The sequence below is a fragment of the Thalassophryne amazonica genome, chromosome 20 (genome assembly GCF_902500255.1).
Source record: "Thalassophryne amazonica chromosome 20, fThaAma1.1, whole genome shotgun sequence".
NCBI lineage: Eukaryota > Metazoa > Chordata > Actinopteri > Batrachoidiformes > Batrachoididae > Thalassophryne > Thalassophryne amazonica.
Window position 1 is genome coordinate 59993412 of NC_047122.1, and position 16665 is coordinate 60010076.

Consider the following 16665-nt stretch of genomic DNA (forward strand, 5'->3'; position numbering starts at 1 on the left):
GAAATGTGACATTTCCAACAAATGCATCAGACTTAAAAAGCAAAGTGTTTTTTTATTCAGTAAAAGCGAAACCGTTAAATCCCTTGTCGCTGCACAAATTTACGATTATCTTTGTAAAATGACTACAAACACAGGTTAACCGCTGCATCCGTTCCCGCCTGTTTTGTGTCTTGCGCCTTTAATCGTTGGGCGTGGCTTTCCTACTACGCCCCGCCTTTTCTGCATAATAGTCAACTCTGCTCCTTTTCTGGGCGCTTATATCACCGCAGCAGTCTGCGGAGGAAGTCATCATACTACCTCAGCCTACAGCCGAGAGAACATCGACATTCTCACCCAACAATCTCACTTCTCCGGACAGTATATAACGACGGGAAGCGGTTTGAAGCAGGCTTCATTTCAGGATTCGCTGTGCGTCTGCTGCTTCATTTATTTATTTATTTTTTCTCCACACTTTTTACCCCTGGCGGATCTATGAGGACACGGACAGGGCTTACATTACCAGGTAGAACTCTGACACTATCACGAGTGGGTCACGGGAAGCGAGTTTAAGATTATAGTCTGAGAATTCGTTGTTTATTTTGCATTGCGCACGCACTTGTTTACGAGCTTCGCGAGTGCGATGAAGCGAAAAGGAACGAAGCGCTTCACATTCTTCTTCTGTATCTGTGCTCTGTCCAATTAATCATCTCAGTCAGTGACTTACCGTCACTGTAGTAAAACGAGCGTTGTGTAATGAAGCAGTGTTGCGTAACTCGACCCGGACAAATAAGTTTAATTTTAACTTTGAAACTAAACCACACTTTTAGTATGTAGTGTCGACAAGAATTCTTAAGCTTTCTACGCTTTTATTTTGAAAGGTATTTTGCGTTTGTATACACATCCGGGTGTGTGACTAACCTCAGAGCGTATAATAAACTAGTTTTAAACAAAATATTCAGAAATAAGCCCTTTTTTAAACACATAAGTACAGCGGAGTGCTGCAGCACGTTGAACTATAACCTTTAACTTTGTAAAATTATAACTTTTTTTAAAATATTTGACTGCAAATCTAAAATGACATATTTAAAATAAATAATTTTCGAAACAATTTTTAAGTTGTTTGTGAGTGTTATTTATTGTGAAAAATAATGTACAAAATATAAAATATGTATATGTGTGTGTGTGTATATGTATAAAAAATATATTAAAATACTCGACACAAAGTGTAAATAATTATGTTGTGGTCCTTACAATGTTTTATTTTTTCTTTATTTATTTTTGTACCTGTATTACTCAGTATATGACGACACAAAGACTTAATTAAAAAAAGAAACCTTAATTTTCTTTGTAATTTCATACCTAAAATAACATGCATTTCAAGAGTGAAAAGTGGTTACACATTTTTGCTGGGTTTTATTTATTATATATGTGTATATGTTTGTGTGTGTATGTTTAATCAATTTTTAGAAATGTGTCTCACACGTTTGCACAATACTGTACATTATTATTTGGGATTAATATGGTGCCTCCTCCTTCACCTTCCTGATCCCTAAATTTCAGGCACGGAGCCAAAGCTGCACTTGCTGTATAAATACACACAGCGTGGTGTGTTATCAGCGGCGGCTGGTGAAAACAATTCTAAGTAGGGCTGCACATCTTTCAGGGAGCGATGGCGTCACTGTGGCTCCACACAAAAACAAAACTTTGAACCACATTGTTACTAGCAAACAAAATTTTCATACAGAAGTTATCCAACATCACATTGATGTTGAAATATTTAACTTTTTATTGTTAGATTTAATATCTTATTTGATCCAAGTGGAGAGTCTCTCTTTGGATTCTTGACCTGGATATTTCTCAGATGTCATAAAGAATATTAACATATGAGACAAACGCTCCACTTGGAGTGCAAAAATTCAAAGTTGAACCCTAGCAACTACGCTGCCACCTATAGGACATGAGGTGAATGCACATTTGGTTTAGTATTTTTGAGGAACATATGTAGGCTCTATAATGTGCTGCAAATAAAGCAAGCTGCTGGTTTCTCTTTCTTCAGGCAGAAGAAAGGGCGAGTGATTCAACCCGATGCCAGGCCTGAGCGTCGCCGCGCCTCGTGATGAAAACTGGGACATGGATCACTTTGACTGCTACCAACATTACTTCTACGATGACCATGACCCCGATGAGGATTTCTTCAAGTCCACAGCACCCAGTGAGGACATCTGGAAGAAATTCGAGTTGGTGCCGACGCCCCCGTTGTCACCGATCCGAACAGTGGAAGGCTCGAGCAGGAACGGACACCTTTACCCGTCTCTGGGGGACAGGCTGGAGAGAGAGGGACAGGACGAGGACCAGCAGGACCTGCCCTGCAAACTGACCACAACCAATGATTCGTTAGGGAACCTGAGCTCCATCATCATCCAGGACTGCATGTGGAGCGGCTTCTCAGTCGGGCAGAAGCGGGATAGAGTTGTAGGGGAGCGGTTTTCTTCTTGTTCCGGGACGGGAACCGCGGCTAAAATCCCAGCCGGATCTAGCGTTGTGTCCCCGGGGAGAGCGCACTGTGTTCCTGCAGATGTTCTACCCCTCAGCGCCCTGGCAGCAGACTGTGTGGACCCAGCTGCCGTACTGACTTTACCCAAAACTGTTGGCTGCAAGAAACAAGTGTCCTCTGGTTCAGAGTCCCAAACAGACTCGTCAGGTCAGTAACCTGCATAATGTAAAATATGCAGTTGCCTGTGAAGATGGCGACGTTACGTTACACAGTGCAACTGCAGTCTTTTATTTATTTTACTTTGCTTGGCTGTTATCGGGCATTCAGGACTGGCACGGCGTGTTATGACTGCATTGCGTTACCTTGGCGCATGCAGCACATGCTTCCAGCGCTGAGAGCGACACGCCCACTGAGACAGCTGCTGCCTGGCCCCGGCTCCAGCAGACCAGCTGCTCGCTCGCTGCCTTTCTCAAAATCCTCTTTGCAGTCGCTCCTGTGGAATTGACATGAAATCTGTAAAGGTAGATGTTAATTTAGAACTCTATAACAGGGAGAGAGGGGAAGGACACTGTGTTTGTCTTGCCTAAATTTTCTGGATTCCAGGTGGACTTTTTTTTTTTTTTTTTTTTCTCCCCTATGATTGAGGTTGCTGGTACGGTGCCATGTGCTGTTGACCTTGAACTCTACATAGTAGTTTGTGGAATGTTACAGAGAGAACTTGTTGCATTCCTCTGCTGAACAGGCTGCAGCACCGGTTGTCAGTGAATTTGGTTGTAGCCAGTTCACTGAATGGAGCTGGATGAGGTTGACGGGGTCAACTGAGATCTTTTTGAAGTTAAGCTTTTTTTTTTTTAAGGAGCAATACATAAGCTGTACAGATATAGACCCTTAAAATCTGATGTTCATAATTTGACACATGGTTTGGTTTGTGAAGCACTTTGTCTGCCTTTGTTAAAGTGCTATATAAATGAATATTATTATTATTATTTCTGAACCATTCAGCAGGAGATAGCATAGCATGCAGTCTCTAGGGCTGGGCGATATGACTCCAAATCAATATCACTATTTTTACCTTGATTTACAATTGGCAGTTTACTTATTTTATAGGTGCATATGTTCTGATAAAGATTGATGAGCTGAACTATTGAACATTTTGAAGTATTCACTTTTTCATTCATGTTGTTGTTGTTGTGTTTTTTTTTTTTTCTTCTTCTTCTTCTTCTTTTTGCACGTGATCAGTTTAACTGGGGAAAAAAACGACACCGGTTGAGAGACGAGGGTAAAAATAAAATGTCCACATCCTGTCACTGACATGAGCAAAATTAAGTTAATTACACCTTAGGTCAATTTCAATCAATTCTGTTCTTTCTCGCGCAGCCTCTGGAACAGTGATCCTTGGTAATGTTTGTCTGCATGAGCTCAGATGAGTCCAGTTTTGCTCAGCTGTACAGTATGAATGACAAAGTTGACTCTGAATCAGTACGAGCCCTTTCAAGTTGGAAGTAGAAGATGATCGATTAGTTTGAGTTATTTCCTACACTAGCTGGCGCTGAACGAACCTGCCCACACGTTCACTTATTTACATTACTGGTGTACAAACGCTTGTGAGCGTGAAAGATCTTGACAACATGATCTGCATTAATTTTAAAAATGTCTTTGCATAACGACCCTCTCTCTCCCTCTACTGGCTGTAAAAGTGATTAACTTTTTCCACCTAATTTTAGCCACTTTTGGTGTTTCGTAGTTTACCATAATGCCCCTGGTGGCTGCCTACACTTGCCAGAATGCACCACAGTGCTAGCAGAGTTCCGCTGTCTTGCAGCATATATAAACAATGGCAAAGCGAGGATGTGGATGGCGCTGATTCAGCGAGTTCACAGGCGATTATGACGATGACGTTCTCTCAAGTTGAGAGGGTTATCTAGAGGACGTGTAGCAGCTGTGATAAACTTCTGCTGTGCGCCGATGTTGTCTTGTTGTCCACGCTTCATGGGGTGTGTTTCCATTCTGCCCTAAATCGGAACTCTGCTGAAATGATCTCTTGCGCGAGTCACGGACCGCCAGACGGCGCGAGATTTCACAACTGCAAAACACTGAATTGATGAAAGTGGTGTAGGATTTTGACTTCTCATTCTAGGCTTGCATGCATGCACACTCTATGCTTTAAATGCAGTACTTGATTTGGTCCACTTACGGAAATGCACAAAGCCATTGCATGATTTCTGACGAGACCGTATGAAGTCTTGGACACTGGACCATTGTTGTATTGTTAAACCTCAAGAGGTTTTGTATATTTTAGAGGAATTAAACCCAAAACTGTTGAAGTGAAAGTGATTTGCAACGTCACTGGGTAGCTGAGAATCAGTTTGCAGTCCCTTTCTGATTTTAGAAGAGTGCAGCTCCCTTCTGGAAGTGATGGCCATCTTCAGAAGGACAACAACCTCTGAGTTGGACCACCTACCGATACTGCATGTTCAATCTACAAATGTGAAACTAATCTCATCACATTTACAACAGTACAGCTGAAATCAAGTGGTAGAATTAACACTAGTTTAGAAAAGTTGGGGAGATGGAAGAATAAACGAATGCTTCTTGAGTATGAGCTCAAGAAGGTCCGCGCTGATTCACACCAGTTGCGTATAAGGGTGTGAAAGATCACACAAGTTTTCTGGAGTGGTTTCTAATAAACCTTTGTAGAATTATTGAGTTGGTGGGTGGGGCTGTCTTTGGGAATGGGTTTGTGTGTGTGAGGTCAAACATCTTGTTCTAATTTGTGCTCTGCTTTCAGATGATGAAGATGACAAAGACGAGGATGAATCGGAGATCGACGTGGTGACGGTCGACCACAAGAAGCGGCAGCACAAACCTCGCCGACTAGTCAACGCCCGAAAGCCGGTGACCATAACTGTGCGAGCGGATCCCCACGACCCCAGCATGAAACGTTTCCACATCTCCATCCACCAACAGCAGCATAACTACGCCGCGCCCTCCCCGGACACCCTGACCCTGACAGCCGAGGCTCCCCGCAAGAAGGTTCGACAGGAGGCCCCCACCCAGGCAGCCCAGCCCCAGCAGCTGCGGCCTGGTCACGCCCACCTGAACTTACACAGCAGGAAGTCTCATGTGACCATCGCTGCAATCAGGTCAGACACGCCTGACGTCACCGCCTCTTCTCCGACCTCTCCCGTGTCGCCTTCATTTCCGCCCTCCTCCTCCCGTTTCCAGTACGCTCCTCAGAAGCCCCGCTCTCACCTCACAAGCCCCCAGTCCTCCGACTGCGAGGACACCGACAAACGCAAAGCTCACAACTTCCTGGAGCGCAAGAGACGGAATGACCTGCGCTCGCGGTTCCTGTCTCTGCGAGACGAGATCCCGGATTAGCGGAATGCCCCAAAACGCCAAAGGTGGCGATTCTCACCCAAGCCACAGAGTACCTGCAGCAGCTGCAGGCCAACGAGAGGATGAAGGCGGCGGAGAAGAAGCAGCTGAGAGCGAGACAGCTGCAGCTGCTGCAGAAGCTGGCGCACCTCAAAAGGTGCTGAGCTCCAGGCTCAGCGGACTGGAACTACACGAACATGACACTAAAGTTCACTTTGATTTGAGCGCGCTGGAATAGTGCGGGTGGATTATTTTTTTTTGTCCCCCCACCCCCTTCCCTTCTTATTTTGTGGTTTGCACATTGGCTTCTGAGTGGTTCACGAGGTTCATTAGACTTTAAAGGCAGCAAGCTTGGGACTGATGTTATGAAACCTTGGGTGTAGGTTAATAGCCATGTAATGAAAACCTTGATCTGGCAACAAATTGCTGTTGTGGATATAAAAGGTCTTCGCTTTGTAATGACAAAGGCTTCTGGAAATGACCAAATTTCAGGTTTGGGATGAACGTCTCTCTTTGTGCTGGATTTTGTCCAACTGCTTTCTTCTGCTACCCGTATGTAGACTTTGATCTGTATCCTTGGACAAATGCATCATCTCAGTCTGTCCAGCTATAAATGGGTATCAGCATTACTTCAGAAAGTAACCTGCAATGGATTAATGTCTCATGCAGGGGGAGTCGTAGACGCCCACCAGCTTCACATGATCTTACCTGGGGGTTGGGCTAACATGGCCCATTTTGCTCTCAAAGGGCTATCTTCAACAAAAACTTAGTTGATGCTAATGTGGTAAGTGCAACTCTTGGTGTTATTAGTCACACCAAATAACATCGACGTAATAATGTCGATTAGTTCCACAGAACATTGGTCATTGAGTTTTCTAAAGCAGGGCTGTCACGTGCACATCCTTATCAGCAGGTGGAAAGATGAGGCAACCACAAAGTGTTATGTTGTGTTTTTTTTTTTTTTTTTTTTTTAAGTCAAGTCTTCTTGAGCTGGTCCCCTCCAGACACCTTGACCCCGCCCACCTGCAGCTCCCCGCAGGAAGGTTGTGTGTTACTTAACATTTCCCATCTCTCTTCTTCTTAAGTTCTCTCTGTTAGAGTTTGACGTTTCAGATCGTCTGCCTGTAGCTGGGTTTCCCTTTCACATTTGCGCAAACGTTAATCGATATCGTCAGAGTATCAACTTGACACAGTTATGAATTGACTGGGTTTCATCTTCTCACGATAACGCCTTCCAGTAGTCATGGCGACAGAAGGCTAATTCCCACTAAATACTGCCTTTTTTTAATCCAGTATTGCCATAATGTTATTTCTGAACGTGTTTAACATTTCTTGTCATCGTTCTTCTGTCCACACGTCGTATTTTAGAACATCGTTACTCTTTCTGTATGTATGTGAGCCGTAATAAAAGAAAGCATTTCCGTTCCGCTTTCTTGAAATATGCCTTTTTAGAATCGCCTGGAAAAACCACTTTGTGCAAACGTTTAAAAAAAAAAACAAAAAAACCTTTGCGATATTTAAGCCCCCCCCCCCCCCCAAATACACATTTCCATTAAGCGCATTTTCAATTTGTTACTTCAAATTCTGCAATTTGGAGGGTGATGGAAACATTTTTTTTCTAAATATGTTTAATCCAATAGCGTGGTGAGCACTGTTAACTCACAGTAAGGTCGTAGGTTTGATTCCCACCTGTCTTTCACGCCCCATGACTGCTGGAATAGGCTCCAGCCCCCCGTGACCCTTAATTGGATATACAACCCCTGGCAATAATTATGGAATCACCGGCCTCGGAGGATGTTCATTCAGTTGTTTAATTTTATAGAAAAAAAGCAGATCACAGACATGACACAAAACTAAAGTCATTTCAAATGGCAACTTTCTGGCTTTAAGAAACACTATAAGAAATCAGGAAAAATAATTGTGGCAGTCAGTAACGGTTACTTTTTTAAACCAAGCAGAGGGAAAAAAATATGGACTCACTCAATTCTGAGGAATAAATTATGGAATCACCCTGTAAATTTTCATCCCCAAAACTAACCCCTGCATCAAATCAGATCTGCTCGTTAGTCTGCATCTAAAAAGGAGTGATCACACCTTGGAGAGCTGTTGCACCAAGTGGACTGACATGAATCATGGCTCCAAGACGAGAGATGTCAATTGAAACAAAGGAGAGGATTATCAAACTCTTAAAAGAGAGTAAATCATCACGCAATGTTGCAAAAGATGTTGGTTGTTCACAGTCAGCTGTGTCTAAACTCTGGACCAAATACAAACAACATGGGAAGGTCAAGACAGAAAACTTAAAGCAATATGTCTCAAAAATCGAAAATGCACAACAAAACAAATGAGGAACGAATGGGAGGAAACTGGAGTCAACGTCTGTGACCGAACTGTAAGAAACCGCCTAAAGGAAATGGGATTTACATACAGAAAAGCTAAACAAAAGCCATCATTAACACCTAAACAGAAAAAAAACAGGTTACAATGGGCTAAGGAAAAGCAATCGTGGACTGTGGATGACTGGATGAAAGTCATATTCAGTGATGAATCTCGAATCTGCATTGGGCAAGGTGATGATGCTGGAACTTTTGTTTGGTGCCGTTCCAGTGAGATTTATAAAGATGACTGCCTGAAGAGAACATGTAAATTTCCACAGTCATTGATGATATGGAGCTGCATGTCAGGTAAAGGCACTGGGGAGATGGCTGTCATTACATCATCAATAAATGCACAAGTTTACGTTGATATTTTGGACACTTTTCTTATCCCATCAATTGAAAGGATGTTTGGGGATGATGAAATCATTTTTCAAGATGATAATGCATCTTGCTATAGAGCAAAAACTGTGAAAACATTCCTTGCAAAAAGACACATAGGGTCAATGTCATGGCCTGCAAATAGTCCGGATCTTAATCCAATTGAAAATCTTCGGTGGAAGTTGAAGAAAATGGTCCATGACAAGGCTCCACCCTGCAAATCTGATCTGGCAACAGCAATCAGAGAAAGTTGGAGCCAGATTGATGAAGAGTACTGTTTGTCACTCATTAAGTCCATGCCTCAGAGACTGCAAGCTGTTATAAAAGCCAGAGGTGGTGCAACAAAATACTAGTGATGTGTTGGAGCGTTCTTTTGTTTTTCATGATTCCATAATTTTTTTCCTCAGAATTGAGTGAGTCCATATTTTTTTCCCTCTGCTTGGTCTAAAAAAGTAACCGTTACTGACTGCCACAATTTTCTTTCCTGATTTCTTATAGTGTTTCTTAAAACCAGAAAGTTGCCATTTGAAATGACTTTAAGTTTTGAAGGATTGTATGGCATAGCTGGACTGCTGTTCAAAGTTTATCATAGCTTTTATTATTATTGTTGAGATCAGATTAATCTGTCGGCAACATTTATACTAACGTATGTTCAAGTGATGCTCACAAAGTTCCAGTTTTCTTGAATCTTGCCACCTGATTTTTTTTTTTTTTTTTTTTTCCTTTCTTGCTGTACTGCCTTTTTAAGTGTATGTAGGTGATCTTGTGGACTGTTACGCTACATGGTACTCTCTGCTGTGTCCCTCTTACAAAAAACAAAACAGCGCAGTCCGTTATGTTTTCTTCCACCCTCTGTCTTAAATCAGGGCCCAGCTTGCTGACTTTACGGAGATGACTCAAAGCTTCTTTTTTTGTTAATACAAGGATTATGGGGGGAAAAAATCCAAATAAAACTCAACCGATCACACTAGCCACTTTCTCACTTTGTTTGTTGTGTTTTTTTTTTTTGTTTTTTTTTTTTTTTTGCAATGGTTTTTGTATTTTGTGTGGAAAAAAAATGACAGTTTTATACTCTGTTTTCTTAGAGTTGTTTCACTTTGAGCTAATGACTGTTTATTGGTTGTAGCGATCACAGCTTTATTGGTGGGTATGTGCTGAAAATTGGTATTTATGTTTTTGGCCTTTCTTTGAACATCATGTCCATGTGGAGGGGAATGGCGTGTGTTCACTTCAGTCCCAGAGGCTGGAGTGCTCTTAAACCTGGCCTTAAACCGTAGCCTTTAGGGACCGACAACTGCCCCAGCCTCTAATCCATGCGACAGAACAACTGTAGCCCTTAAACTACAGTCGTACTGTACACTAACTGACCACGCTGAGTACAATACCCGATTCTCAAATGGAACTCAGGACACTTCTCGTAGTCTGTTGCTCCTGTGATGAGGTCACAGGTGATACTTGAGCAAATCTACAAGCCTCCAGTTGCAACATTATACTGTGCGTACAAGACGTACCCCTCAAAGTCAGTCTGTAAGTTATATGACAGTACATTTTGGTTAAAGGCCGTTACTGTGAATTCAGCACAAACCATCAGTGGCTCTGATCTGGTTATTTGATTTTTTTTTTGTTTGTTTGTTTCCTCCTTTCAGTTGGCTGGAACCTTTAGCAGTTTTCTGCTTTTCTTTTTCAAGTTGTCTGGTTAATGTTCATCATCACTGATCTGCTGTTGGCACAGTTGTAGCAGTGAACGTTGCTTTCATTAAAAGTTTAGCTACGGTGATTTTTGGAGCCTTGTCTTAGCACTTTTTTTCCTGTACCTCATTAAACTTGTATGTATGAAGACAAAGTCAGAAAATTAAATTGTTTGACATTATACCTGTTTGTCTTATTACATTGTAAATGCAATATTTTGTACAGGAAATTTCAGTGGCGTTGTTTCAAGAGAGTTTCAGAGTTATACAAGAGATAAAATGCAATGGTAAAATTAGGTGAAAGTCAAAAAAAATTATACCTTTTATATTGTGCAGACAATTTCAGAACCATAAAATCAAACTATCCTGCTGGTTGTCAAAGTAGAAAATGGAAGTTTAAGATGTGATAGAATTGATCTAATTTCTGGAAGCAGGTTGTACCACAAAAAAAAGAACAAAGGTCTCGTAGCCTGCTGATGTCTTTTTGAAGACATAACAGACTGTAACATCTTTCAGTAATTTACATCTGCCATCACATGGAGCCAATTAAATGAGGCAAAAAAAAAAAAAGTAGGAAATATGATCAAATTTCTTAAAATTCTAATGTCTGCATTTTGATCGAGTAGGGTGTGGCAATACATAAAAGAGTTCTGGATGAATCAAACGTATTTTGTTTTCTCACACACAGATAAAACAGCTGCCAGTTATCATCTGGCAGTTTTTTTTGGGGGGGGGGGGGGGGTATTAAAAAGAAACATCACTTGTAATCAGAACAGGTTGATAATATGATGACCAGAAAATAAAAGGTTGCAGAAGAATTGGCATTGTTTCTATGGAAACGGTTGCATCTCCATTGTGTTGAAGAAAGGTACTTGTTGCTATGGCGAAGATGCTAGAATGGGTTACCTTGGAGAACGTTCAACATAATTCATGGATTGGGTAGAGTCAAATAAGTAATAACTTAAACAGATGGTTTTCCATCATGAAAACTACCATCAGATGGAATTTTCACGCTGCAGGAAAACGGCAACAGCAAAAACTCTTCGTGTACTCTTAAAGCACATCGGAGAGAACTTACTGCTGCTGCCGCTCAATTCAGTGCAATTTATTTACACAGCTCCAAATCTTTAAATACCTCAACGCAAAGGGATCTGCAATGCCTTTTCCAGGAAAATCCTATATAGGCCCCAAGGCCCATTGTGCCAAAGCTTATCTTCCAGATTCTATAGCTCATGCAGGTGAGAGCCGACGACTCCCCTTGGGTGGGATGCCAGTCCAACGTAGGTTACTTCCCCAGCTGAGGCCAGTACCCATTTGCAGCTGTGTGGACTGAGACAATGTAGATGAAGTGTCTTGCCCAAGGACACAGACAGTTAACATCAGCGGGATTCAAACCCAGGACTGCATATTGGCAGACCAGCTCTTTATCTACTCAACCAGCTGCACATATTGCTTGACCCATGGTTTTGATGATGGGCTGTATCTAAGCTCCAGGGTTTTGTGGTCTGTCACCAAGTTAATTTTTTACCATGTATGTATGTATGGATGCAGTCGCACACAGGCCCAAATTAATATAAGAGCATCTCATACAGGTTGTGAAGGTCTCTATTCAGTATCTGTTCAGCAGATCTCCTGCTGCCGATTTTTTTCATAGGATTCTTCACTTCTGCAGACTGAAAAAACAATCAGGTACCCAATCAGGGCATTAACTGTGTGTTGGCAATAATAGTTTCAAATTGTTAAGGACCTTGAGTAAAATCATCAATAAAGTCAACAAAATAAACACATTCAGCTTTGCTGACCAGTAGAATTATAATACAACACGATGCTAAAATACTCTCAGCCTTATGAGCATTAAAAGTAGGAAACAATGTGACTTTTTGACCTCTTCAAATAGGTCAAGGTTTGCCATCTCTAAACCTGTCCAAGGTCTGTGTCCCAAGAATGCTCCCTGTGAATTTGAAGACCCTGGCAGTTATAGGACTGGAGTTGTGCTGAGCACAGGCAGATGGACGGACGCAAAGTCTTTGAAATACGCAATGGCCATATTTTGGCCTCAGGTAAAAATACACTCAACAAAAATATAAACGCAACACTTTTGGTTTTGCTCCCATTTTGTATGAGATGAACTCAAAGATCTAAAACTTTTTCCACATACACAATATCACCATTTCCCTCAAATATTGTTCACAAACCAGTCTAAATCTGTGATAGTGAGCACTTCTCCTTTGCTGAGATAATCCATCCCACCTCACAGGTGTGCCATATCAAGATGCTGATTAGACACCATGATTAGTGCACAGGTGTGCCTTAGACTGCCCACAATAAAAGGCCACTCTGAAAGGTGCAGTTTTATCACACAGCACAATGCCAAAATTTTAGATCTTTGAGTTCATCTCATACAAAATGGGAGCAAAACCAAAAGTGTTGCGTTTATATTTTTGTTGAGTGTATATATATTTCAGTTTTGCAACAGTTTTGATGCAAAGAAAATACCGAATAGAAAATCTAAGATTGACCACCACCTCATGGCACTGTGAGGTTCTCCATCCTCTGCAGCAGCTGCTGCCTTGTCTCAGGTAAGTGTTGGAGAAACTTTCTCAGGTCACTCTGACACTTTACTTTACCCAATTCTGGATTGAAGGGCTCGTTCATGTTCTGGTTGCAGGAGAACTGGGGATTTGCAAGATGTTGTGGGTGGAGTTCCTGGATGAAGGCCTCCTGGTTTACCTGCTTCAGTGGTAAACCAGGTAAACAGCTGCTGGAGTGATGGTATCTGGGGTGGACAAAGTATAGTCTGCTGTCAAATGATAGAGCTGTTAAAACCTGTCATGTTGGGGTCCACAAAGTCCATGGCTGGTGTTCCACTTTTGACCAGTTCATAAAGATTGTCCTGGTGCTGGTGCACATCTTCCATCATGTCAAGGTCAGTTGACTCCTTTGATGTGCAACTGTCATCATTTAAAGGACAAAGACAAAAATCAATAAAGTGTTTTTTTTCTGCAGTGGTGTACACCAAGGTTCTGGTCTAGGACTGCTATTTTTTTCTACATGAAACTATGAATGGGGATCCAACAGGCAAATGTAAAACCATTCCTGGTTTCTCCATTCTCATCCGTAGAAGCCTATCTTTCAGTGCTGTCATGGGTGTCTTGATGGCTTCCCTCTACTCTCCTTCCAGCATGTTCTCTCAATTTTTTCATACTGTCTGTCCATAAAACATTTTTTTTTAATTTTCCATATATGTCCAACATTTTCTTACATATTTTTTAAACATCATTCTTTCAGAATCATTGAAATGTTTCAATTTGAGCTGCTTTGCAATATTATGGTTTGGTTGGTTCTGTTTTCCTCTATGAAACCCACAGGTAGGAGTGAATGCAATTTTCCATCTCCCTGTTAATGGGTTTTTCTGAATCTTCTCCAAGGTAACCCATCCTGGCATCTCTGCTGTGACAACACACAGTGAAGTTTCCATAGAAACGGTGCCAACTACCCTACAGTCTCTGCAGTAAAGCCATTCAATAAACATTAAGTATTACAAAGAAAGATATAATGAATTTACCAAGCCCTCACAGAAGAAAAATGAATGAGTTTTGTATGACCCCGCAAATTTTTGAGAGGATCAAGGGAGGTGATGGTCTAGTGGTTAAGGCGTTGGGCTTGCGACCAGAAGATCCTCAGTTCAACTCCCAGCCTGACTGGAAAATCACTAAGGGCCCTTGGGCAAGGTCTTTAATCCCCTATTGCTCCCGGTGTGTAGTGAGCACCTTGTATGGCAGCACCCTGACATCGGGGTGAATGTGAGGCATTATTATAAAGCGCTTTGAGCGTCTGATGCAGATGGAAAAGTGGTATATAAAGGCAGTACATTTACCATTTATCGTGCAAAATGTTTGTCCAGGTCAGTTTGACACAGTAGACATCAACATAGTATGGGAAGGTGGAAACTTCTAAAACTGGACCAGGACCATTCTAGTATTCTATGAGGGGCGACTGAGAAGTTTTGTGCCTGACCCTGAAACACTGTGGCATGCTTCTCCATTGTTTGAATTTTGAGAAACCAACATTTCTCAAGAATATCTGACGTTTTTACTCACTGGGTGCAATATTGAGAAATGTTCTCCGAATGCAAACGATGAAGAAGCCCACCATAGCTTTTCAGGGTCACAAAACTTCTCAGTCACCTCTTCTACATCTGTGCAAGATCGCTGGTAGTGTGCAGTGCTGTTGCATGGATGTTGAGCATTCAAATGTCCATAACTTTTTATGCATTTAAGAGACATTAAATTCCGAATCCGTATCTTAACCCTAATGTTAAACTATTGAAGAGGAAGTAATATACAACCCCTGGCAAAGATTATGGAATCACCGGCCTCAGAGGATGTTCATTCAGTTGTTTAATTTTGTAGAAAAAAAGCAGATCACAGACATGACACAAAACTAAAGTCATTTCAAATGGCAACTTTCTGGCTTTAAGAAACACTATAAGAAATCAAGAAAAAAATATTATGGCAGTCAGTAACGGTTACTTTTTTAGACCAAGCAGAGGAAAAAAATATGGAATCACTCAATTCTGAGGAAAAAATTATGGAATCACCCTGTAAATTTTCATCCCCCAAATTAACACCTGCATCATATCAGATCTGCTCATTGACATTGACCCTATGCCATGACATTGACCCTATGTGTCTTTTTGCAAGGAATGTTTTTGCAGTTTTTGCTCTATGGCAAGATGCATTATCATCTTGAAAAATGATTTCATCATCCCCAAACATCCTTTCAATTGTCCAAAATATCAACATAAACTTGTGCATTTATTGATGATGTAATGACAGCCATCTCCCCAGTGCCTTTACCTGACATGCAGCCCCATATCATCAATGACTGTGGAAATTTACACGTTCTCTTCAGGCAGTCATCTTTATAAATCTCATTGGAACGGCACCAAACAAAAGTTCCAGCATCATCACCTTGCCCAATACAGATTCGAGATTCATCACTGAATATGACTTTCATCCAGTCATCCACAGTCCACAATTGCTTTTCCTTAGCCCATTGTAACCTTGTTTTTTTCTGTTTAGGTATTAATTATGGCTTTCCTTTAGCTTTTCTGTATGTAAATCCCATTTCCTTTAGGCGGTTTCTTACAGTTCAGTCACAGACGTTGACTCCAGTTTCCTCCCATTCGTTCCTCATTTGTTTTGTTGTGCATTTTCGATTTTTGAGACATATTGCTTTAAGTTTTCTGTCTTGACGCTTTGATGTCTTCCTTGGTCTACCAGTATGTTTGCCTTTAACAACCTTCCCATGTTGTTTGTATTTGGTCCAGAGTTTAGACACAGCTGACTGTGAACAACCAACATCTTTTGCAACATTGCGTGATGATTTACTCTCTTTTAAGAGTTTGATAATCCTCTCCTTTGTTTCAATTGACATCTCTCGTGTTGGAGCCATGATTCATGTCAGTCCACTTGGTGCAACAGCTCTCCAAGGTGTGATCACTCCTTTTTAGATGCAGACTAACAAGCAGATCTGGTTTGATGCAGGGGTTAGTTTTGGGGATGAAAATTTACAGGGTGATTCCATAATTTTTTCCTCAGAATTGAGTGATTCCATATTTTTTTCCTCTGCTTGGTCTAAAAAAAGTAACCGTTACTGACTGCCACAATCTTTTTTTCTTGATTTCTTATAGTGTTTCTTAAAGCCAGAAAGTTGCCATTTGAAATGACTTTAGTTTTGTGTCATGTCTGTGATCTGCTTTTTTTCTACAAAATTAAACAACTGAATGAACATCCTCCGAGGCCGGTGATTCCATAATTTTTGCCAGGGGTTGTACAAGCATGTGTGAAGTATCAGCTTCCCAAAGCAGAAACACACAGTCCTCTACTGGAAATGGGAGGCAGTTTCAGGAGCATAAAAATCTCCTGTCCCACATTCTCATCCTGTGTGGAACAGAAAAAAAACAACCAAACTTTTATTTTTTGAGCTGGAGAAGGTTTGTCCACTTTTGGTTAATTAGCCATTTGGGAATAAAACAGGTGTTTCTATTGTGTCAAACTGACTCAGATAAACACTAACCTCAATAAGAATTTTTTTGCAAGAACTTGCTAAATTGCATCCTTTGTGTCTTTTTCTCAGTGCATCTTGCAGAGGGAGATCTCAGTTTAATGTGGTACCTTATCTTTGTTTCAGTCTCTTTTTTTTTCTTTATCCAGTTTTATGCTTGATAACGTAAATTTTGCAGCTGAAAAAATTTAAGCTCATAATCACCACTTTCACGTGGCGATCAGTTACAGTTGCCATGGTAACAGATACTGGTTTCCTGGCTACAGACCCCGCCCCTTATTTGTGCGCCCAGCGCGCGTGC

At 41.3% G+C, this 16665-nt stretch overlaps 1 protein-coding gene across 1 annotated transcript; it reads left to right on the forward strand.

Annotated features, from left to right (window-relative positions):
- The first annotated feature begins 214 nt into the window (after positions 1-214).
- myclb (MYCL proto-oncogene, bHLH transcription factor b) lies at positions 215-6270 on the forward strand. The gene is given in 4 exon segments (XM_034161190.1): positions 215-502; positions 2036-2680; positions 5262-5849; positions 5852-6270. Coding segments are annotated over 3 exon segments (1368 nt in total). The 5' UTR covers positions 215-502; positions 2036-2064; the 3' UTR covers positions 6016-6270.
- The last annotated feature ends 10395 nt before the right edge of the window (positions 6271-16665 follow it).